General features: G+C 42.3%; 3 protein-coding genes across 3 annotated transcripts; all 3 read right to left on the bottom strand.

Moving 5' to 3' along the window:
* Positions 1–39: 39 nt before the first annotated feature.
* cpt1b (carnitine palmitoyltransferase 1B (muscle)) lies at positions 40–7,673 on the bottom strand. The gene is made up of 19 exons (XM_070971589.1): positions 7,559–7,673; positions 6,236–6,388; positions 5,943–6,082; positions 5,579–5,750; positions 5,328–5,429; positions 4,561–4,698; positions 4,385–4,462; positions 4,047–4,154; positions 3,764–3,848; positions 3,144–3,339; positions 2,872–3,057; positions 2,663–2,768; positions 2,461–2,577; positions 2,201–2,365; positions 1,929–2,063; positions 1,251–1,403; positions 1,006–1,119; positions 809–901; positions 40–701 (listed from the first exon to the last, which is right to left on the bottom strand). The coding sequence occupies exons 2-19, from the start codon at positions 6,374–6,376 to the stop codon at positions 567–569; spliced, it is 2,364 nt and encodes a 787-aa protein (XP_070827690.1). The 5' UTR covers positions 6,377–6,388; positions 7,559–7,673; the 3' UTR covers positions 40–566.
* A 1,271-nt stretch (positions 7,674–8,944) lies between these two features.
* On the bottom strand, positions 8,945–11,293 carry LOC139338122 (kelch repeat and BTB domain-containing protein 11). Its single transcript, XM_070973053.1, has 8 exons — positions 11,258–11,293; positions 10,993–11,181; positions 10,676–10,860; positions 10,226–10,577; positions 9,975–10,120; positions 9,663–9,817; positions 9,357–9,514; positions 8,945–9,127 (listed from the first exon to the last, which is right to left on the bottom strand). Exons 1-8 carry the CDS (start codon positions 11,291–11,293, stop codon positions 8,945–8,947), a joined length of 1,404 nt encoding a protein of 467 aa, XP_070829154.1.
* Positions 11,294–12,138: 845 nt separating this feature from the next.
* On the bottom strand, positions 12,139–21,391 carry chkb (choline kinase beta). Its single transcript, XM_070972991.1, has 11 exons — positions 20,823–21,391; positions 20,049–20,157; positions 19,775–19,888; positions 19,457–19,590; positions 19,269–19,373; positions 16,298–16,356; positions 14,992–15,079; positions 14,763–14,871; positions 13,917–14,017; positions 13,612–13,693; positions 12,139–13,469 (listed from the first exon to the last, which is right to left on the bottom strand). The coding sequence occupies exons 1-11, from the start codon at positions 21,299–21,301 to the stop codon at positions 13,413–13,415; spliced, it is 1,437 nt and encodes a 478-aa protein (XP_070829092.1). The 5' UTR covers positions 21,302–21,391; the 3' UTR covers positions 12,139–13,412.
* Between the last annotated feature and the right edge of the window lie 120 nt (positions 21,392–21,511).

Here is a 21,511-nt window from a genome sequence, read left to right as displayed (position 1 = left end):
TAAAAAGTTACCAGTTTGATTAATTAATTTCTAATTATTCGTATATCTGCATTTTATTAATTGCATAAAAGCTGCTGCTGGTGAGTTGTACATCATAGCCTTATAATGATGACCTTAAAATCAACAACACATTCATAATTAATGGTGTGTAACAAAGGATTTATATTTTTTAACATAACACTGAATTCATATAGCAGATATATTTACAAGTTTCATATGCACAAACCATAAACCACATATAAAGATTATGCTTAGATTTACTACATTTATATACAGTCAACGAAAAGAGAAATAACCATTGCAAAAACAAATTTTCCCATGACTAAAGATTACATCTTTCCCTCAGCACCAAGCTGACAGCTCTGAAAAATATAAATAGAAATAAATTAGAGGAGTAACAAGTTTAATTTTTGTCTGACAGAGTGGAATGACCATTCCTTTGATGTGACCCACCAGAAAAGCAAAAAGTGCAACTGATCACCAGAACATTGTTTTGTTTTTTTGGCATAGAGACTCACAGGGGCTTGTATGTGAGTCAAATGCAGCATGTCATTCAACAGTGTCTCTTATATGTGCTTTTTCCCATTTTCCAGCTGTGCATGCTTCACATGCTCCCTCATCTTCTTATCATTTTCAGACTTGAAAAGTGCCTGGATATCAAGCATGGCCTTCCATATGTGCTGGCCAAACCGGTATGAGTCCTGTAGGTCACACAGAAAAACAATAACAGAGAGAGAGTGTTGACTTTTGAGAAATACTCATCAACACGGATTTATGCATAATATGCACAGCTCTCATTTTGTGTTACCGTGTCAGGGCTGGAGAACTTGCTGGAGATGTGGAATGTGATGAGGTTTTCTCCAACAATTATATAAGACACACCATAACCATCATCGGCAACCTGTTGGGAGACATCACATGGTGCTATATTACTGTACAAAACCCTCCCAGATCAGGACACCAGGGTGACTTTAGAACTTGTCTCTATGATTAAATTGAACTCACTGGGCCAAATCCACCACCAGCGCCAACATATTTAGGGAACTTGTTGATGTCAACTAAATTCAGCTGCTGCTGTGGAGTCTGGCTGGTAGACAACTTCCAGGGCTCCGAAAGCACCTAGAAGCAAACACATTGCATATTGTATGGAGAGAAGCAGATAAGGGAGGAGATGGCTTGTGACAGGTGCAAAATTTGTGGATCAGAAACCATAAAACAATAGACACAAAATAGATGATTATAGTTCCAACCTTCTTAAGAAATGGTGAGTCAACACCAAAGTATTTGGACACAATGTAGAGACAGAAGAGGTGACGGTCGATACCAGAACCAGTCATGGCCAGACGATACATGTTTTGATGCTTATCTGCTGCCTTCCGAAATAGTCCGAGTCTCTGGGAATTCTGGTCACAAAAGCAAACAGCAAAGCAGAATAACTTCCAGACTTGTACATATGACATCGACATCGTATCAAAATGACATTGCTTCCGTTAATGTGAATGTCAATATACCCCTGCCAAAACATCCGGGAGTTCAGAGTCCAGGGCAGTGGCATGCAGAGGCACATTGCCTCTGGGTCTTGGTGACCAAGTCCTAAGCGGCACACTGTGACCTCAAAATGTGACCTTTTATACACGTAGCAAGTGTGTGCTTACACACCATGTCCACTGATTGTGAATTTGTGAGTCAGATAACACACAAATTTGACACCAGATATGTTCCAAGTCTAATTATTATGCAAAAACAAACAAACAAACAAAAAAAACATCATTTACTCCAGAGTTTTAATGTCTTCAACGCAACTTCAAATGGATAGTTGGCAGTTAACCATAGTTCAAACCCACAGAGCTTAATTTGACAGACCTCTGTGGCTTCATCATTTCCTGATTTATTTGAAGTGTTTGTGTGTGTCTATGTGTTCTGCTTACTGTTGCACCTGCATCCTCCATGGCTCTGACGAATGCAACCGCCTCAGACGTGCAGGAGCGTACCGTCTCTGTCCGACCATCTCTGAACATACGAGTCATCGATGATTCATATGTCAGACAGAACACTCCCTGGTCCTATAAAGCAGATGGATTGGAGTCATTTAGTGATGGTAGATGCAATTAAGTGCAATCAAACATTCAAAAGACAACTGTGAGCAATAATGCCAGTAATGTCACTCCAGAGACAGGATGGTGGATGAATGCAGGCCTACCCTGAATTGGGCCAGCTGCAGGGCCAGCTGAATAAAGGCATCGGGGCTGGTCCTGCACTTCTTGATCAGCCCTTTGCCAAACTCAGTGAACAGACAGCCATGGAAGTCCACGTCATCAGCTATCTGCTTGGCTGATAGGTATGAGGTCTCAATGGCATCTTGGCACTAAAACAGAAAGATGATTGATTAATTTTGTGATGGAAACACAGCTAAAATACCATTCGATCAATTGCAGCAAGTGATGTAAGACTCCACTGCACCTCCTTTGGAATCTGCCACTGTAGTCGAGTGGGATAAGGCAGGCCTTTGTTCACATCCCCTTTACAGTGGCCCTCCTCCGTGTAGCCGAGATGGAAGCAGTCTGTTGCAAGGACATACTACACAGGCAAAACATGACATCTGAAGATAATCACAAACTCTGAAGCATTGTTTTCAAGTACAGTAGTAGAACACATTATATACCTCCCACATATGTCCAACAATTGGTGCATCAGCCCAAGAATGTTCAACATTTATACCCATTTTTCCATTTGGATAGGAGATCAAACTGAAAGACTTATCGAACCACCTGTGAAAAAAAGAAAGGCAACTTTTTTATGGTAGCAAACCAGAAAAAGTCCAGTCAGTGCTGCAGCCAATAGCAGAGACCTTTGCTTGACTTCTCTGCCTACCTGTCATAACATTTTCCATGAAGCAAGGATTTGGCATAACTGTCAAGTGAGCCGGTCTTCGCAGGGTCATACCCCTGCACCTCATCATCCAGTGTCAGGAAGAAGGCAGCTGACTCAACGGCATCCAGGGATACTTTGTTTGCTCCCTGGCTGAAATATTTAATCCGAGCTCGAGCCCATGGAACTCTACAAAAGGGGGTGTCAGAATGAGACAATCTTCCATCTGCTTTTTCATGCATACGTGTCCTGTGCATGTGTGTGTGGTCATATACCTATTTCCTGCGGTCAAAGCAGCTAATTTGAGTTCTCCTGGCTGAGGTTCTGATTTATCACTGAGGATCCTTTGAAACTGTGTCTCAAGTTCACTGGGTAAGAGGTGGCGCCCTCCAGTGTACAGCCATAACTGGAAGAAACGGCCCTTGTGGTAGACAATCAGGTGCTTACGATCCGTCAGGTGCTGCACAATATCTGCGGGGAAGGGCCGACAAGAATAGGAAGAGCGTGTGGACAAAGGACAAGATAAGAGGAAAGGTGCAGACGGCTAATCTCAAAGATAAAATGTAGAATATTGTTACGATTAAGAACCAGCAGAATTCTTTCGTACAATGAATGCTCCCTTTTAGCCCACATAACTAATCTTGAGTGCCTGCTGTACAGTTATTAGATGGCTAATCAGCACTGGAACATAGCGGACTGGGTGCTGAAACCTTCACGCTAGCTGCATTTGGCATACCTCAGTTAGTGATGTCAAAGCAGGAATTTACTTTTAACAGCTGATGGAAAAGATGCGCTGTGACATCAAGTTTCAGTCGAGGACAGCAGGTGCTGTTTGCCCAACATGTTTGAGTGTTGATTTACCCTTTAAGCCGTACAGACCTATGCAGCTGCTTACCTGTGTCAATCCCAGGGATGCGGGTGGTGTTAAACATCCTCTCCATTTGAGTGGAACACATAGGAACAGTCCCCAAAGCCCTCAGCTGAGATGAAGACAGAAAAAGAAATCATCAAAAAGTCCGTTTGGGAAAGAAAATGAATGGTTTTAAAGAGGCAGGAAGGTTGAATGTGTATATTCAGGCTAGAGAAAAGACAGAAGGTAGAAAATTAGAAGAATGAGGGAGAGGAAGAGGAAGAGGAAGAGGAGAATAAAGGATGTGTGGTTTTACAGTGGGCATTACCGGTGCATGTTCACCACGTTCCAGTTTGCGTCTGTACTGCAGCATGGCATGGACCACGTTCCCTGCCCGTGCAGCCTGTCGATGTGTTGGGGTCACGTACAAGAGGTCCTTCACATATGTACAGTCACCACACAAGCAAAGCAGACATGAGAAGTCAGCACACACATACATAGAAAGCAGAGACAATTATTCCAAATATTATTTTGTTTTTTGGCATTTAGATAGCTGAAGGAATGATTGTTGTCTACTTCATGTCTATTTCATGTTCTCTTTTCCAACCTTTTACTGTAAAATATGCTGTATTGCTTTCTAATACACTCCACTGCTGTTTAGCTCACCATTATATAGAAGTTACTGTTCACCATGATAGGACTCCTGCCCCTGAGGTAGATGTACTCCTCCCACCAGTCACTTACCTGGAGAAGATAACACATTATTATTCTTATTCTTATTATTGCATAACGTTATATTTCAACTGAGCTCCAGTGTTGTATCACTCATAAACACTACTCACATAATTTGTTGCCCACCAGGATTTTAGGATTAGGTATCTTTGCAACTGGGCTGCTTTGGAATCTTTAAAGTCATTGGCTAAAATCTCCATTTGGTTGTACTGTTTGCTGTCCAGCAGAGGACGGACTGACTCGAGGTACTGCGGGAAAACAAACATGGTGTACGTCGTCAGGACAACAGAGCAGCTAAGATGAACAAACAGAAAACCTGGAAGACATGGAGCGCATGTGCAGCTTACGGGACATGATTACATGAGTGCTGTATCTTCACAGGGTGCAGGAAGGCAGCTAGAACAGTAGATGGTGGTACATGTCTGAATAGTCTAACAAGGTACATTCATCCAACGGGTAGAGAAGGCCTGATTGTGTTGGATTAGTTAATGTGTTGGATAGGTTTAAATATAGGTGTAAAAATTAGGAAATTGGTTTTGGCTTTGAAATTATCAAGGGATAATGTGACAAAAGTTGATGTTTAGATATCAGGTTACATTTTCTAACATTTAAATGTAGTTTTGGTTTATGATCACAGTTGGTTTCTGGCAGTGTGGTCAGACATATTTGGACCATCTTCCAGTCTGGCTAGTCAAAGTCCAGCCACAGCCTCAAATGATTTCATCACAATAAATGAACTTGTTGAAGTGTAAAGACATTTTTTTCAAATACCCACCATCACACACACAGTTAAAAAAAGATGTCTTTAATGTATTTCCATGTCATTCATTTCAAGAAACTATTAGTTTGCATTGTGTGTTTGTGGTCGTGAACTCACCCGGTGAATTGTATCATCCACACTTGGCACAGGGAGCCGGGGTAAGGAGGCCTGGAAACTATAGAGCAGCGGTCTGCGGCCAGAGAACATCTTCACCAGGCTCTGTAACAAACAAACAACACCCAGAACATCACACATTATACAACATAACCCTTAATAACAAAGCACACCCTCTGCACTGAGTGAAGTACACAATGATTAAACTGACACTTGTGATGGCAGCCGGATGAAAGATAGAAGGACAATCCTACCAGCCACACTTTGGTTGACGTGCTCATTTTTCCATGAGATTCAAAAATCCATCCATGGTAGGAGAGCAGAGCTTTGAGAGTGTATCTCAAGAGGTAGATGAGGAACAGCCATAGTCCCGTGGCGAACAGGATGGCACTCAGCACAGCTCGGGTCTGCACTGACATATAGTCTCTGCTCAGAAAAGGCACAACACTGCCTTTGTCAACAATAGCGTAACATATGACATGAGAAAAATGCAGAATGACTTTTTTTTGAATAGCTGACTTACTGCAAGGCTCATCTAAACAAACCTAAATGTCTGGTAGACTACCTGAAACTGAACCACAAGGAAGGAGGTCACACTGGCTGCAGAGGGTTTCTCACCTGTATGGTAGGTTTTCCTTGATTGCATCAATCATTCCTAGAGAGGGGTCAATGCGGATATACAAGGAACTCATCATGGCAATCACAACTATCAGCCAACTGGACGGACTGGCAGGATAGACACCAGCCAATACACCATTCTGTGGATGAGATGCAAGCAGATTCAGATGAAGATGTCGATGTTCTTTATAGGTCTTAAATGCTCTATTAGAAAGGTTGTTTGTGATCTTATTGAGTGACTCCGCATTTTTGAACGATAACCTAAGTTAGATCTGAAGTGCTGGCCACTGTACCTTGAATTGAATGGCTCGCTTCTTCCATGCTGTCACTCCAGACAGGTAGATGTTTTTGATGACCTCTTCACTCAGTTTAAGGTCCACACCATCTGGGCGCACGGTGAACTGGAAGCCCACTGCCTGATGCGCCTCAGCCATCTCTGAAGAGCACTAATACAGAAATCAAAGGGAAGCTTTTTCAGGTTTCTGACTGGAATTAATGGCTATGATGACGAACAAAAAGTTCAGTGGAATATGTGAGCCCTGATCAAAGCATACTGTGAACTGTTAATGACTGTTTACCTTCTCCATATGTTTCAATGTAAAGTTTGCATCATCAAGAAGTACTTCCAAATTTTAGATTTTTTTTCATGATGTAAAACTAATCTTGCTTTTGTGCCAGATTTGAATGCTAGTTATTGATGTGCATATTCCATATCATGTAGTATTTAAAGATCAGACAGCACACTCTTATTCCCATCAACTGAGTCATACACAGATTTAGAATCATTTGGCACTTTATCAACTTTTTTTAATTTTACTAATTACAACATTTTCATGAAGAATCGCAAAAAACAGACAGACTTTCACAGATCTGACTCACAGTTAGGGCATTATTTGAAGGAGAGTTGCACTGTTTGTATGTGGTGTTTGCTCATAATGTGCTAGGGAAGACCCCTGATATGGGATTTACAGATGCCAGCATCAAAAAATATACATGTATATACACAGTGTAGTAAATCTGAAGGGTTCAGTCATTGTCTTTTAAATGCAATTTGCATTTGTGAGAATCTAAACAAAAATGCATAGTTTACAAACCACTCCATGTAATGGGCAGGGTGAGTGGTTTAGGGTTTCTTTTTCCATGTCATATGACTGAACAGTCACCAAGTGGGACAAAGTTCAATGGCCAGATATAGCAGTGCACCGGCTGAGCATGTGCACAGACCTCAGATGGGCATGAAAATATAAACACAGAGTACAACAAATGAAAGCCAGTCCCTTTGGTGTTGCAGAACAATGTAAGAACCCAGTAGACAAAATGATGGTTAGAATTCATTTTTTACTGAACAAATGAACAAAGATTATTTAGCACTCCACTGTGACTTTGAACTTCCCCATCAGGATTTTAACCTGATTTTGCACTTGCACATCTTAACACAATGAGAACAGCACACTAAAAGATTTCAGTGATTTAGCATTTCCATCCCAACCTGTTACTGTATACTCTTGGGTAATTAAAACATGGAGTATACTCTACAACTATTAACCTCTGCAGCCAACACAACAGCATGCAGAATGGAATAGGAATTGCAAATAAAAGGCAGACCCACTCTTTACCTTTTGTCAGTCCAGAATCAGGATAATCCACTCAGGCAGGGCAAAGCTGTGACTTTGGTTTGTGTCAGTGCGGCAGTAAAATTCCTCTGTAGTCAGGCTTGTATGCTCTGTGTGACTCCTTTGCCCTTGATGTGGCTTTCCTCAGGTAGTGAGATCAGAGCTGTCCTCCCCTGTGCTTTCCAACCCTCCCTCCCTCTCTCTCCCCCCTTCCTCTCTCCACCATGACATGCTTCATTTTGTAACAAGACACCAAACATAGACAGAGCCTAACCTCGTGAGCCTTGAGGGCTCTGCTCTGTAAATGAATCTGCTGCAATGCTGTGTTGGGATGCAACTGAGAGCAATGTGGCATTTTCTTTTCAGCAACTGAGAGTGCAAGCAGTATTTGACTGCCACCATAAGAATGTGTGATAAGAATAACAGCATGCAGCTCTCAGATTATTATCAGCAGAATCAAGAGTCATGACTTTGTCTCAGGTACAGGGTTAGAAAATGAGATCTAAATGGTGTTTGTCAAGAGAAGAAAACAAATACGTCTTGATTGTGTGACGTTTTGGGGCTCAGAGAGTTTAGGACATAGCATTACAAATTTCAAAAAACAACAATACACTAAGTGGGGCATCATACTCCAGTCTTGAGTCTGGATCTTACGAATCCTATGTACAACCTCTATTCCAGAAAAGCTGGACTGGGAAAGTTGTGTAATGATCCAAAAACACCTGTTTGGATCATTCCACAGGTAAACAGGTTCATTGGTAACAGGTGATAGTATCATGATTGGGTATGAAAGGGGCGTCCTGGAAAGGCTCAGTCGTTCACAAGCGAGGATGGAGAGAGGTTCACCACTTTGTGAACACATGACTGTATGAAGGAGATTACTACATGGGCTCAGGAACACTTTGTAAAGTTTATTTGTAAATGATTGCATTCTGTTTTCATTCACATTTCACACATCATCCCAACTGTTTTGGAAATAACCCTTATTCATAAATGACCAAGAAAAATCCCATTGAAAATTTGAATTTCACATCCAAAGGTGAACAGCAGCAATTGTACGCAATACTTTAATAAGTACCAAAGTCTAAACAGAACCACGCTTAATAGCAATAATAATTTACAATAGAGTCAAGTTCTCTGTACTCCTCAAACATTTTTCTCAAAGAGTTACTCAGTGATTTAAGTGTAAGTCTAATGTAGTCTGCCCTTCAAAACAAACTTTACAGTGAAGGAGTGAGGATTGTAAACAGAGACAGTGATAATCCGCCATTGCTAATCCACCTGGGAAGTTTATCTCCTTATGTTTGAGAAAGACTTCAGCCATATGACATTCAGCAGCAAAAATAACCACAAAACATGAACAGTATGGCAAAGAAGTTGAGTACAACATTAAAAGTGAAGATAAAAGATCGCTTCATAGCGGGTGGAGATGGGTAGAGGAGGAAGAGCACTGAGGGAGAGAGTTTGCAGGTCCATCCTTGCAACAGTGTTGTGCTCTATACTTGGCATCAGGACCTGGTCACCTGCAACTGTCCCCTGTCCTGCAAATGCCACTTTCTCAGCCCTGTGCACCTTAAAAGAAAAAAAGAATGAAAGATGTTGACTTTCTTTAGACCTGAATATGAAAGATGCTTTTGTGCTTCAGATCACCAGAGTAAAGTGTTGGCATTGTACATGTCTGTGAGCCTAGGATGAGGATGTGAGCACAGGGAAACTGTTGTTCAGATACACATAATCCAGCTATTTCTCGATCCAAGGAATGATTTCTCTTGTCAACCTCAGTCCCTTGGTGAAGTCATACCTGTCCCCATCTCTGGGACTGCAAGCAGAATGATGTCACCACATTCTCTGAGTTGTTCCCACCAATCACAAGCAGTCTGTCAGTGGCACCCAGGAAGTAAAGAGCAGGGAGGTCTGCATCTGCTCTGGTAAGAGTGGGAAGCAGCTCAGACCAGGAGTCTAAGAGACAGAGAGAAAACACAAGCACTATATTTCATATGTCCAGATTAGCGTGTCAGGAAAGGGTCTCAACTTTAAGTACAAACTTCCTGGGCTGTTAAAGAAACTTATTCTTCTTGTCAGTCAGGTCTATGCTGTTCTGTCTTACCTTGTCTTGTATTGTACTGCAGCAGCAGTTTCTCTCCAGTCCTCTGGATGCTCCCCAACACATACAGACAGTGCCCAAGGCTAGTGACAAGGGGCACATCATGGGACAAGGACATGGTGAACTGGAAGTCAGTGAGCGGCAGTGAGGAGACAAACCTAAAGCAGAGACGATACTCAGTCACTAATACACCAACGAATAACTAGACGATGATTTTCTGAAGGGAAAAGTATCAATTAAATGAGAGTAGTACAGTTTCTCAGCATCATCTCAAAAACCTACCAGTAGAAAGACAGTAACAAAGAGGACACAAACCTCCATGCGTCGTCCCACGGGTCATAGCGTTCTACAGCTGTATAGAGAGCCGTGCTGGAGTCTGGAGTCACCAGTGAGTCCAAGTACCAGCCTCCCACAGCGTATATGAAGCCTTCACAGGCCACTGCACTGAAGTGCCTTCTGTGCTGTGGACGCAACAGATGGTGACAGTTTCCATTAGTGTCATATGAATGACTAAGGGAGACAAGGCAACAGACTGGTTATGAGCTTGATTCACAAGCTAGTCTCACCTTAATCAGAGGAGCTGTGGCGACCCAAGTATGAGCATAGGGATTATACCTAAAGGAAGCCATCTTGAACTCCCACCCTCTCTTCGCACGCTGCCGGTAGCCTCCTATAACGTACAGGTAGTTATACAGGACCACTGTAGTGAAACACCACTTATCAGCCATGAAAGGAAGCTCTGTAACTGGATACCAATCTCCGCCGTCTTGGGACCCTTGCAGAGTGAAGATATGTCGTGCACATTCTGTTTCTGGGTCGTTCCAAGAAGTCAGGTTCTCTTTCCTGAGGCTGCAGAGCCTTCGGTCTCCTTGTATCCTCAGGTGGACAACTTCATCCCTGTCTTCATCGTTCAGACACCTGAGTCCGTTTTAGGGACAAGATAAAAACATGTAGCAAACTCAGTCCTTCAAGCAAACCCTGCACGTCATGTAATTATACCATTAAGTGTTACGTACTTGATGAGGTGAGACATTTCCAGCAGGTTTCTACTCAGGTAGGTGAACACTGTCATCCTCAGCTCCACACAGCAGATCTCCCGAGCAAGACTCAGGTAGGATAAACAGTTAGCTGGGCTGAGTTTATCTGCCAGGACTGACAGGCACTTCAAGAGGAAGGCCTCAGTCAGGAGATAGTTACTGACCTCCAGAATCAGAGAGGGATGAAGCAAGAGGTAGTAGGTTGTTTTTGGGGTGAATCACAGCATTGAAAGGAGAGCATGAGATGTCCATTGAGGACACAGATAAATACACATGGTTATGTGAAGTCTGCATACCTGGATGTGTGTGTCCAACTCTTCCCAAGGGACTTTAAACTTATCATGGAAGGAGAACTCAAGGAGATTGTAGAAGATGGAGGAGGACACGTGGTCCAGATGGATGAGGCTCTCTGAAGTCTCTCTCATTCTGGACTGGGACAAGGCTCGAAAGTACTCACTGCACTCTGAGAGTCTCCTGAGGTCAACCTGAAGAATTCATTGTTAAAACACAACTTCAGCCACCAGTTAGTTTTCGAAGAGCTGCGTTTTGTTTTTTACTTACATGGAATGCATGTGTACTGGTTTGGACTGTCACCATGGTTTCATCTCCATCTCCAAGGTCATATGTGCGCAGTGCCTCATTGGTTTTCCACTCCTGTGTGTCTGCTTTGCATGATCCTCTATCTGTGATACCTGGGGATGCTGTCCAGTTGACAAGTGGAAGAGCCCTCCAAAGTCTTGTAAGACCACATTTCAGCCAGAAGCTTATCCACTTGACGAGTGTTGTAAAACATTGCCTGAGAGGATTCATCTCACTGACAGTTGTTTGTTGAGCCCATTATAACATTAAAACTGTCTGTGACATCTCATACTGTTAAAACTCTGAAGGTCTAATGCACTTCTCACACAACCATTGCTCCAATCACAAGTTCAGAATTGCACTGTAAGTCCTCCAAATTAGGGAAGACAAGCCCCCTAAAGAATTCCAAGCAGCCACTGCAATGGAGGACGGAACAGTCAGTTTAGTCCGCGTGCCACCGGCTCGTCTCCTCTTCCCTGCTGCAGCTCTCAGTCACGTGCGCTTTGACAGCACAAAGAGCCAAACGGCTGAAAACAGACATTTAAGACCGCATACCAGGAGAAGAGGCATTCTAAAGAAAGCAGTGCACCACATGGCTGCTTCTTCAGAATTCGTTTGTTCTGCAAAAGATCCAGTTCAGTTCAGAAGTGTCCCTCGATCTTTGGCAGTGAACTTGTTTCTGGCTGGTCTATTCTTGGCACATGGAGGTGGGACAACAGTCGACCCTCTGGGATGAAACATGGTTCCCCTGCGCCCCTCTAGACGTCATCATGGGGCACTCAAGTTACTTAGCAGTTATATGAGAGTCACTTATTGTTAAAATGTCCTTTAAGACAGATAGTTAATGCAAAGAAAATCAGGTTCATTAACATGTGTTGCGAGCACATATGTTTATTATCTTAAATGACATATTTAGTGCAAATAGGAGCAACATAATACAGAGTTTTAGTTATAACATAAATAAACCGCTGGGATAATGATGCATTAAAAAAACAGCTGTAGGTAGTTAATGAGGCACAGTTAAGCTTCTCATGAGTAAACTGATGCAGGTACATGTTCAACAGACATCAGAGACGTAACTAATGGTATGACATTGTGTCAAATACAGGAGTCAATCCAAATAAATAAAAGACTCATAGAGGAATTTAAATAAAGGCATTAAAAAAAGCTCCCAGAAAATGCCAAAAGCCAACATCACATTTAAATAAGCTTGAGGGGAAAGACACAATGTGACTTTATTCTAACACAGATTTCAATTATTTTTGGATCTAATTTAGGACATTTTAGTTCATCTAATAAAATAAGTACGAATGCGAGATGGTAAGATAGTCCAAGTTCAGATTCTTGGGGGAAAAAAGAAAAGAAAAATCTCAGACACAATACAAGCTGATTTAAATACAGGCAGGCAGTTCAAGCTGCAGCAGAAATGTACAGTTAGTAACTGATATCAAAAGTGGTCACAAAATCTAACATTACCAACTTACATGCCTTACACTTTGGACCTGTTCTAATGTTAAATAAACCGTATTATTAACTACAGCAATCCTGCAAAAAGTAGCCCTTGTGTAAGTTTGCTGAATGTAGGTAAGTTTTAAACGTAACTTTTTTTTTGGACCTTTAAAGAAGAACCGGAGGGGAATATTTTCACATGCTGTCCCAGTCAGACCCTATGGAATCTACACACCATGATGCAGAATGAACATCAAAAGAAAGAAGTGAGGTAGAATGACTAAAAACACTAAAAGAAAGAGATTTCTTGAAAGTCTTCCACAAAGAACTTAATACTATTGGTCTAAAACCAAAATGACTGTAACAGTAAGATTTACTGTCTGAAATTAAAAAGCTGGTAATCCTCTGACAACCAGCACTGGCCATAACACATGATGGTTGCCAGAGAAACTTCAACATTCAGCACTATAGAGCTACACCCACTCTAACACACACACTGAGGATAGGTGCTTCATTAAAGACTGCCCGCAGGCTCAGATTGTGCTTGTACACTGTCTTCAAAAGTAAATGTCTTCCTTCCACAAAATATTGCTCGTCATTAGCAGAGCTGCATAGGAGTGGACTTCAGCTTAAAGAATGATGAGGACAGATAAATGAGACATTACAGTCTGATCAAGATGGTGGGGAATCAGGAGAAGAGCTTTTTCTGCTTGAAGTAGGCATCAAAGCGACACTGGGAGTAGTCCTACAAGACAAAAAGTTTGACCATGAGATGAGGTTTAGCAAAATTTATCATGAAATACACGAGCGACAAACATATCGTGTGTGGTCAAACAGGTGTTGCATGCAGTTTCCATCAGACTGTGAAAGAAAAAAAATCTCCTTACCATGTATCCAAACTCAATCTTGGATATCTTTGCTTGAATGATGGACCACAGCCCCCAGAGGAAGTGTGACGCAAGTGCATACCTACAAATCAATGCACAAGTCATGACAAAACAAGGCCTCTGTTTACTCAGCACTGGCCCAGATTCCAAAAAACACTGGGGTGCTGCGTAAAACACAGATCAAACAGAAAGCGAACAGCAGACACAGTTCATTTGCAACTGCTTGCATTCTGCTTTTATTTACATTTCACGCAGCATCCCAAGGGTTGTGTTCACCACTGCTGTGTTAGAAGACCTTTTGTTACCTGTTAGCTTCAACGATCATGTCCTCTTCGATCTGGGTCTGGTCCATGGAAGCAACAGAGTGTCTCCTCTGTTCTGACAAATAATTTCTGATAAAATGAAGCTGGAAAAAAAACACACACACACACACACACACACACACACACACACACACACACACACACACACACACACACACACACACACACACACACACACACACACACACACACACACACACACACACACACACACACACACACACACAAATTGATTTGTGACATGTTTGATAAATGGAGTAAAATGATCATTTGTTGATGGTTTGTTACATGCTTGTTTGTCTAAGGCCTCCGTGTTCTCCTAATCACACAATGACAAACTCAAACTCTTAAACTCAAAATGGCACCTACAAGTTTTACCATTAGATGGCGCTGTATAATCAGAATACCTTAGATCTCGTGTGAAAACATCAGCAATGTGGAGTCAACTGTATTCAGATACTGATCATCAGAGCGATGGTAAAACTGGAAATATTTGTATGTTTTAATGGTTAAAATTATTGATGCTGAATGGTGAAAACTACCCCACTACCATTTTTGTATGGTGCATTTGAAGCTTCTGCAGGTTTTGTCTTTCATCCAGTGGCGAACCTCTACTCACACTATTTGACCTTTTCTCTAATATTTAGCATACACTTAGAATTAAAACTAAGTTTAAACCTTTTCCCTGTAAATACTGAATTTTTAACTTCAACTCTTAGAAATTAAATCTATCATTACAATGCAGTGTAGTGTAGCAAGCATATTTAAGCTATTCTGTTTAAATGTGATTCTTGTGAGCCTGTATTAAGAGCAGGGGCTTAGACTGACCTGCTGCTCTCTGGTGGGATAGTTCTCCGGCCTGGCTTTGAAGAAGGGCCACTGGTTGTAGGTGTAATCATACATCCACTCACAGAAATGGTTCCCAAAGTCAAACCCTCTACACAAAACAGATTATTCATATTAACACACAAGGGCAGGGTCTAAAAAAAGAAAGACAAAAAAGCACTCGGTAAGTAAACTATCCTTTACACCAAATCTGTAAGAGTTCATCCTTTACCTGTAATTGTAACTGCTGTACTCAAAGTCTATCAGCATGAGTCTATCTGTTGAGGTCTCGTCCCGGTCTTCCAGCATCAGAATGTTGCCTGCAGCAGCAAAACAAGAGGAAAAAACACCACCATCATCCACATCGACCGGTCACACTCTAACTGCTGAGCGACTGTCAGGTTTAGACCAGAGGATAGCTTAGAGTAACAAAGTGGAAATGTTTTTTATTTACAGTGCTGATTATCTGATCTTTTCAGGCTGGTCACCTCACATAGGTGCTTTGCTGAGTGGTCCATGTGTATGTGCACATATGTGAATAATGGAGGGTATTTATGGTTTATCAACTTCTTCTAGAGTCTCAAAGTTAATCCCAATGTTAAATACTAATGCTACAGCATATAACTTACAGTTTATAACTACAACTATAAGCTTGTAGCAACAGTCTGACGAAGGCCCTTTTCTGGTCCATGAAGAAATGGCAGCAGTGGCCTCATGGAACTCTGACTGTGAAGCACTGGGAGTTGTTGTCTTCATTGTTAAACAGCCACCAGTCAGTCAGGCATGTTGATGGACGAGGTCATGTATTAAAGTTTTATTCAGTCACATTCGACTTCCTTCCTCACTCTCTGATACATCATCTGGTGTTTCCTGTGTTTGCCCGAAGGTTACAGCAACTAGAAGCAATGATGCCATTGATGGGACCAAATGAAGCGTCCCATTACCAAAATATATAAGATGGGTCTAATCATTTTTAGACATTTTAATGTGGAAATGCTACATATCATACTTAATATAATTGACGTAATTGACGTCTAAGTCAGGGGTGGGGAACCTCCAGACCTCCAGGACGGATATGGTTACAGCTTGAAACCTGCTAAAGTGGATGAGCTGTGAGGACAAATGCGCTCAGACAGTGTTACGCTGCCAAGTTTTGTAGTGAGCTAATTGCTAAGAACAGCCAGAGGCAGCAGTCATTTGTGCTGTGAGATAGGCTGTCAGATCTAACCATATCGAGTACGAAATGTCCAAAATGTATCATTGTTATCAACATAGAGCTCATCACGATCCTGTATTGAGATCATTTTATCACCCAGCCCTAATCACAATCACATGTGGGTATAATTTTCATACCTTGAGTATGTAAGCTCATCTTATGTTGTTTGGTGAGACAGTCCCATTCATGAGAAACCTACATCTCTGACTAAAACATCTACTTCAAAGGCTCATTGTCACTCCTAGGACGAAGCATCTGAGTGTGGGTTGTCCTTGTTAGTAAGTACACGACAGCCTACAGGATATGTTTTGTTTGTTTTTACCTTCCTGGATGTCATTGTGGCAGAACACCACTGGGGATGGAGTCGCTGCCAGCAACGCACTGTTGTGGAGACAAGAGCCAGATGAAGGGAGTAGTCGATGAAAGAAAAAAAGGAGAGAAAGAGTCACTATTTGTACTGGGCAACAGGCACATATGGAGGTATCAAAAGTAAACTAAGCAATTCAATTCCAGTGGTGAATGAACTCGGTCAGATTACCCAATATGTTCTTAGTGAGTGGGTGTGGAGTAAATCACTGAAATCCTGAATATGCGAGGTCCTTAAAGTGGAAAGAAAAATGTTAGATCTCATTCTGATTGATGAATGGTCTTGAGCAAGCTATGAACAGAGTGCATCAAAGTCTTTTATCTGTGAAGGCAAAAGACATGTAATCAGCTCAGATAAGTCCAAGGACTTCAGATGTGCTGCAGCAGAATGCCAGCGGATTTCCAAGCAGTGGCTGTTACAGCTCACGTCAGCTTCGGTGTCAGACTGGTACATACAATATCCACAAGATAACAAGTACTTTCATAGATAAACATGGACAATAAACACTGGGCTCATGCTCTGTTGGCTGCAGAGGTCAGACGGCCAGAAAGACTCAGCAGTGAAGCTGTGGAGTTACTGGGACAAAGGTTGGCCATTCGGCTGAAGGCAAAAACACAGCTGTCACTGGGATTAAACTCTTCTGTTTAACAAATCTCCAATCATAACCCCTTAAGCCTTATCCATGTCACACACAGTCTTTTCATAGAACATATATTAGCCAATTTTACTGCTACTGTTAGCATGATCTAAATACATTTAAGTGGTAGTCTTATCTTGTCTGGTGATGAGGACACGGTGTACCAGTTAGGATTGTATCCTCAATTTAACTTAGCAACAAAAACTATTCAGCGAAATAAATCACACTGTTTAAGTCCTAATAGTAGGGCTGGGCCGATAGAACGATAGCGATATGTCTCGCGATAGACACGTCATCGATATCAATATAAAATGCGTTCGATAAAGCATTCGATGATTTTTTTTTTTCTTCATCAGAAGAAACCTGAAGTTGCGAAGCAAGGTTGGTTGCATGAACAAAGGCACTCGCTCTCAGGTAACTGAGCAACGTAGGGAGTAATCGCTAATCAGTGAGAGAGACACACTAACACGCCAATCATGTAACATTATCAAGTTCGGTTGCGGCGTGTCGTTGTCACGTGTTTGATGCTCCGCGAGAAGTGAGATGAGAAATAGAAAGTGAGCGCTGCAGCGAGCGAAGAAATCATCGATAAAACAGGGAAAGTCAGCTCGCCAGTATGGCAGTTTTTTTGGATTTTATAAGTCGGACCGTAGTCAGACCAATGTGGTCTGTAACTTATGCAAGACTGTCGTCCCCACCAAGACCGGTAATACCACAAACTTATTTAACCACCTTAGCCGCGCGCACTCTTTGGAGCGCAGCCGTATTCGCCAACGTCCGCAACCGCAGCACCACCGCACAAGCAGCTGACCACCATGCAGAGGTATCTGCTTCAGTGCCTGATGACAAATCATCTAAAAGGCACGAAGAAATAACGGAGGCAGTGGCATATCAGCTAAAGACATGCTTCACTGAGCACTGAGGAGAAGCCAGGTTATAAACATCTCTTACACGTACTTTTTTTTTTTCTTAAACACACTTGCAATAAAAATATAATTGAATAGTTCATGTATGTTTAGAGTAAGAAGAGTGACTGAAGTTGTTCATATGTCTAGGCTGGTTTTATAGTTCAGTCAGTCTTACTGTACTGTCTATCATGTTTGTTTGTTTGTTTGTTTGTTACAGATGTCAAGTCTACCTCAGTTTCTGCTATGTTTCCAAAACACTGCACATATCTGAAAACATTTTATTCACCAGAGGGTGAATCAGCTTGTGAACTTTCTGCACTAAACCTGCAGAAAAAAAGTTCTCAGGTTTCTCTCTGTTTACATTTTTACACTTTTTTTTACATTTATTATTTGAGTGTTTTCCATGGTTGTGTTGACATTTCCTTTCCTTTCTGCCTTGATAGCTGAGGGGATTATAATCAGAGGAAGGTTAAATTTAAAATAAAAATGTTTAAATTGAATGTATTTTTCTCCTGGTCCTTATTTTAAATAGGTCATAAAAAATATCAATAATTATCGATATCGACCAATATAAAACACTTATATCGCAATAGAGTTTTCAGCCATATCGCCCAGCCCTACCTAATAGTGGTGTTTTATGCTGCAAGTTGACATTTTATTCAAATTTGGCTAAAGTAATTTATATGCAGACCACAACTCATGCTAAATGACATGACACCGGATTAGCTGTCCCACGTTGGTTTTCAGAATCCACGTCAGCAAAGTTACTTTGCAGCCTCATCAGCAGACATGAGGGTCTGCACACACCCATTTAATCGTTCAATTGATTAGATAAGATTAAGCTTTATTGTCATGGCGCAAAGTACACGTAGTGTGACAAGATCCAGTTCAGCATCTAACCAGAAGTGCAATGAGCAGTACTGTGTATATAGTGGTAATATAAATAATAATAAACAGTGAAGGGGAGACATACAGTATACAATTGCTCTCATGTGTTACTCTCATCATCGAGGACATGATGATTAATCAAATGCTTGTGGCTCTCACATGTGAGCAGTTCACTCTAAACAGCCACTCTGCCTAAGTGTAGATGGAAATTACAGAGGGTAATATGAGATGCCTCTGACTGAGCAACATCCAGCTGGCTTTTGGCCTGAGCTCGGGATTGCATCATCATTGTGCTACTTGCCTTCAAAGCAATTTTGACCATGACTTACTCCAGTGGGTACTGGTGGGGGAGAGGCCAAGCTAGAGGTTTCATGCTACAGTTTTTCCTTCACCACACCTGCCACAACTTTAACACTTTATGAATATCATGTGTATAATGTCACTCCATGCGAGATATAGTATTTGGCCATTTGAGACCTGTGCCCTGACTCACCGGAGGCTCTCCAGCTCAGCAGGTAGGTCCAACTTCATCAGCTTCTTGTACTTCTTCACATGCGCCTCGCGTACAAAATTAAGCTTCATCACTTGATCCATATATCTAAAAAGAAAAAAGGCACATTTAATTGTTAAAAGAGTGACGGTTCTAACAGAAGACAGAGAGTGACCCTGAGGTGTTCTTACTTGTCAATGGTCCCAAACAGCCACTTTGGCTCTTTGTTAAAGGGCATAAGCATTTCATGGAAACGTGCCATCTTGGTGGCAATCTCAGCTGAGATGGTCGAGTCTGAGAGCTGTTCTGTGCGCATGCGGGTATTCTAGGAAAAAAGAGACAGACAGATATGACTTCTTTTACAAATGCTTCCTCTACAGTAGGAACTAGATCAAGCTAATTCCAGCTGGACCTGGACCCTGCACGATGAACGCTTCACAGGGTAACATACAGGAGAGACACACAGTGTGTGTATGTGTGCGTGTGTGCACTCAGGTGTGCATTAATACCGGAAGGTACTGTTCTAAGCGTCCCTCAGGGAAGATACCATAAAGTTTTGGCCCAAGGGTTCGTTCTGCCAGGATGGCAAACATCACGCTCTCCAACACCAGGGAGTCCACACCCTGCGTCACAGAAAGACAGACAGTCGAACACAGAACAACGGTTTGTTTCACACTGCCACGTGGAGAACAATGACGCTCACAGAGAGAAATTCTCTCTCTGTGATAATGAATTAAATATGTGCAACCACACACATTCACAGACAAATAACGCCAGACCGACCTGTAAGATGGCACCGTAGACCCTGAGGAGCACATGGCGAGGTTCCTCTCCAACAGAGGGCACATGGTCAGGCAAACCACACAGGTAGAGCAAATTACTCAGGCCCCCGCTGCAAAAGGAAAACACCAGTGTCATCACATCTGAACAAAGTGAACATGAGCCCACAGAAGCAGGTCATAAATATCAAGCAGACAACACCAGGAGATTTTAGGATTTTATGTTGCATTCACCCTTGCAGGCCTCGACACCTGCTAGAGTATATCGGCCATTCTGCCTTGTCTGTCCGTTGTCAACAGTGTTCAGCTTGAATGGGTCAGCTGAGGGCTCCTTTCATCAATAAATGGTAATAATAAAGTGAGAAAATGGCAATAACAATCAGGTAAAAGGTCCCAACCTGAGGATCAAGAGTCCTCAAGCTGAGTGTATACAAGATACATTCATTGTGAAAAATCCTTCAACAATCCGAGAAAGACAATCACACTTCGACTGAACTGCTCACATCTCATATTCAGAACATGCACGCAGATATAACAGCAGTGATCCCAAAAAGGGGTGGGGGCCGCTGTCACAGAAGTAAAAAGAATGAGATATATTTTTATATTTTGACTCAACAAATGGTGGCAATTTAAAGTCATTCTTGCAGAACAGGGGAACACAACAGTGGCCCCTGCACTAATGTGTAACAGAGGCTATCTTAAAACCCCTCTATGATTATGACAAGGACCTTGTTGGGATTTATTCCTCCGTGTCGCTGTCACCGACACCCTTTTTTACCTGACGATGCTGATCTGAAAATCGTCCTCTTTGATGGTCTTCCACGACCCAGACAGAAAGTCCCGGCACCAAGCAAACGCCCTGCCCCTTGTGTCCTCATCGATGTCCTCCGTTCTCCCATCCCGGAAAGACTCTGCCTCTGAGTCGTCATCACAGTTAGCCCCAAACAGGGGACTCGGGGTCCTTAACTTCCTCTCGTTGACGACAAGCGTGCTTCCCACTAGTTTCTTCACTGCCGGGGGATCCGTGTCTTCAGTTATGACAGCAGGGATGTTGCTTAAAAGCCCAGGTCCCGGTTTGTCTGCTCTGTCCAAGCCCTCTTCGCTAGTTACATTCGACTGCATCGTGTGTTTCCGGGCGGAGAATAAAGGAAGACCGGTCTGAAATGTGGGTCTGGGACGGCAGGCGGGATTCGCTGACAAATACAGTTGGCGACTTACCCTGAAGAGCCATACATAGCTGGATGGTCTGAATCGCATGAGGGGCGGTTGATGAGGGCAGTATCATATAATCAGACGACTCTTTCACCTCGCACGCGCCGTGACCGCTGATTCGGACTGAGCCAAACTGGCGTAGTCGATGTCCAATCAGAATTCATTTTGGCGTTTACATGCCAAGTTCATTGGTCGTTGCTCGGCGGTAACTTTACACGTCAGTTTCCTGTACGCAAACGTACTGAAGGTTTCTGG

This window comes from Chaetodon trifascialis, chromosome 10 (assembly GCF_039877785.1).
Source record: "Chaetodon trifascialis isolate fChaTrf1 chromosome 10, fChaTrf1.hap1, whole genome shotgun sequence".
Lineage (NCBI taxonomy): Eukaryota > Metazoa > Chordata > Actinopteri > Chaetodontiformes > Chaetodontidae > Chaetodon > Chaetodon trifascialis.
This window is presented reverse-complemented; position numbering and strand designations above follow the sequence as displayed.

Bases quoted from the DNA above. Each gene is read 5' to 3' on its own strand.
- chkb (XM_070972991.1), bottom strand. From the start codon at position 21,301: ATGCGATTCAGACCATCCAGCTATGTATGGCTCTTCAGGGTAAGTCGC. The intron at 19,889-20,048 runs GTCGGTCTGGCG...TCTGTGACGCAG, and splicing joins TCTACGGTGCCATCTTACAG to GGTGTGGACTCCCTGGTGTT. The intron at 19,374-19,456 runs GTAAGAACACCT...TTTTCTTTTTAG, and splicing joins CTGTTTGGGACCATTGACAA to ATATATGGATCAAGTGATGA.
- cpt1b (XM_070971589.1), bottom strand. From the start codon at position 6,376: ATGGCTGAGGCGCATCAGGCAGTGGGCTTCCAGTTCACCGTGCGCCCA. The intron at 3,058-3,143 runs GTATATGACCAC...CCCCTTTTGTAG, and splicing joins GCTTTGACCGCAGGAAATAG to AGTTCCATGGGCTCGAGCTC. The intron at 1,404-1,928 runs GTAAGCAGAACA...TTTTGTGACCAG, and splicing joins TGGAGGATGCAGGTGCAACA to AATTCCCAGAGACTCGGACT.
- LOC139338122 (XM_070973053.1), bottom strand. From the start codon at position 11,293: ATGGTGACAGTCCAAACCAGTACACATGCATTCCAT. The intron at 11,182-11,257 runs GTAAGTAAAAAA...TGAATTCTTCAG, and splicing joins CCAGTACACATGCATTCCAT to GTTGACCTCAGGAGACTCTC. The intron at 9,515-9,662 runs GTAAGACAGAAC...TCTGTCTCTTAG, and splicing joins GCAGTACAATACAAGACAAG to ACTCCTGGTCTGAGCTGCTT.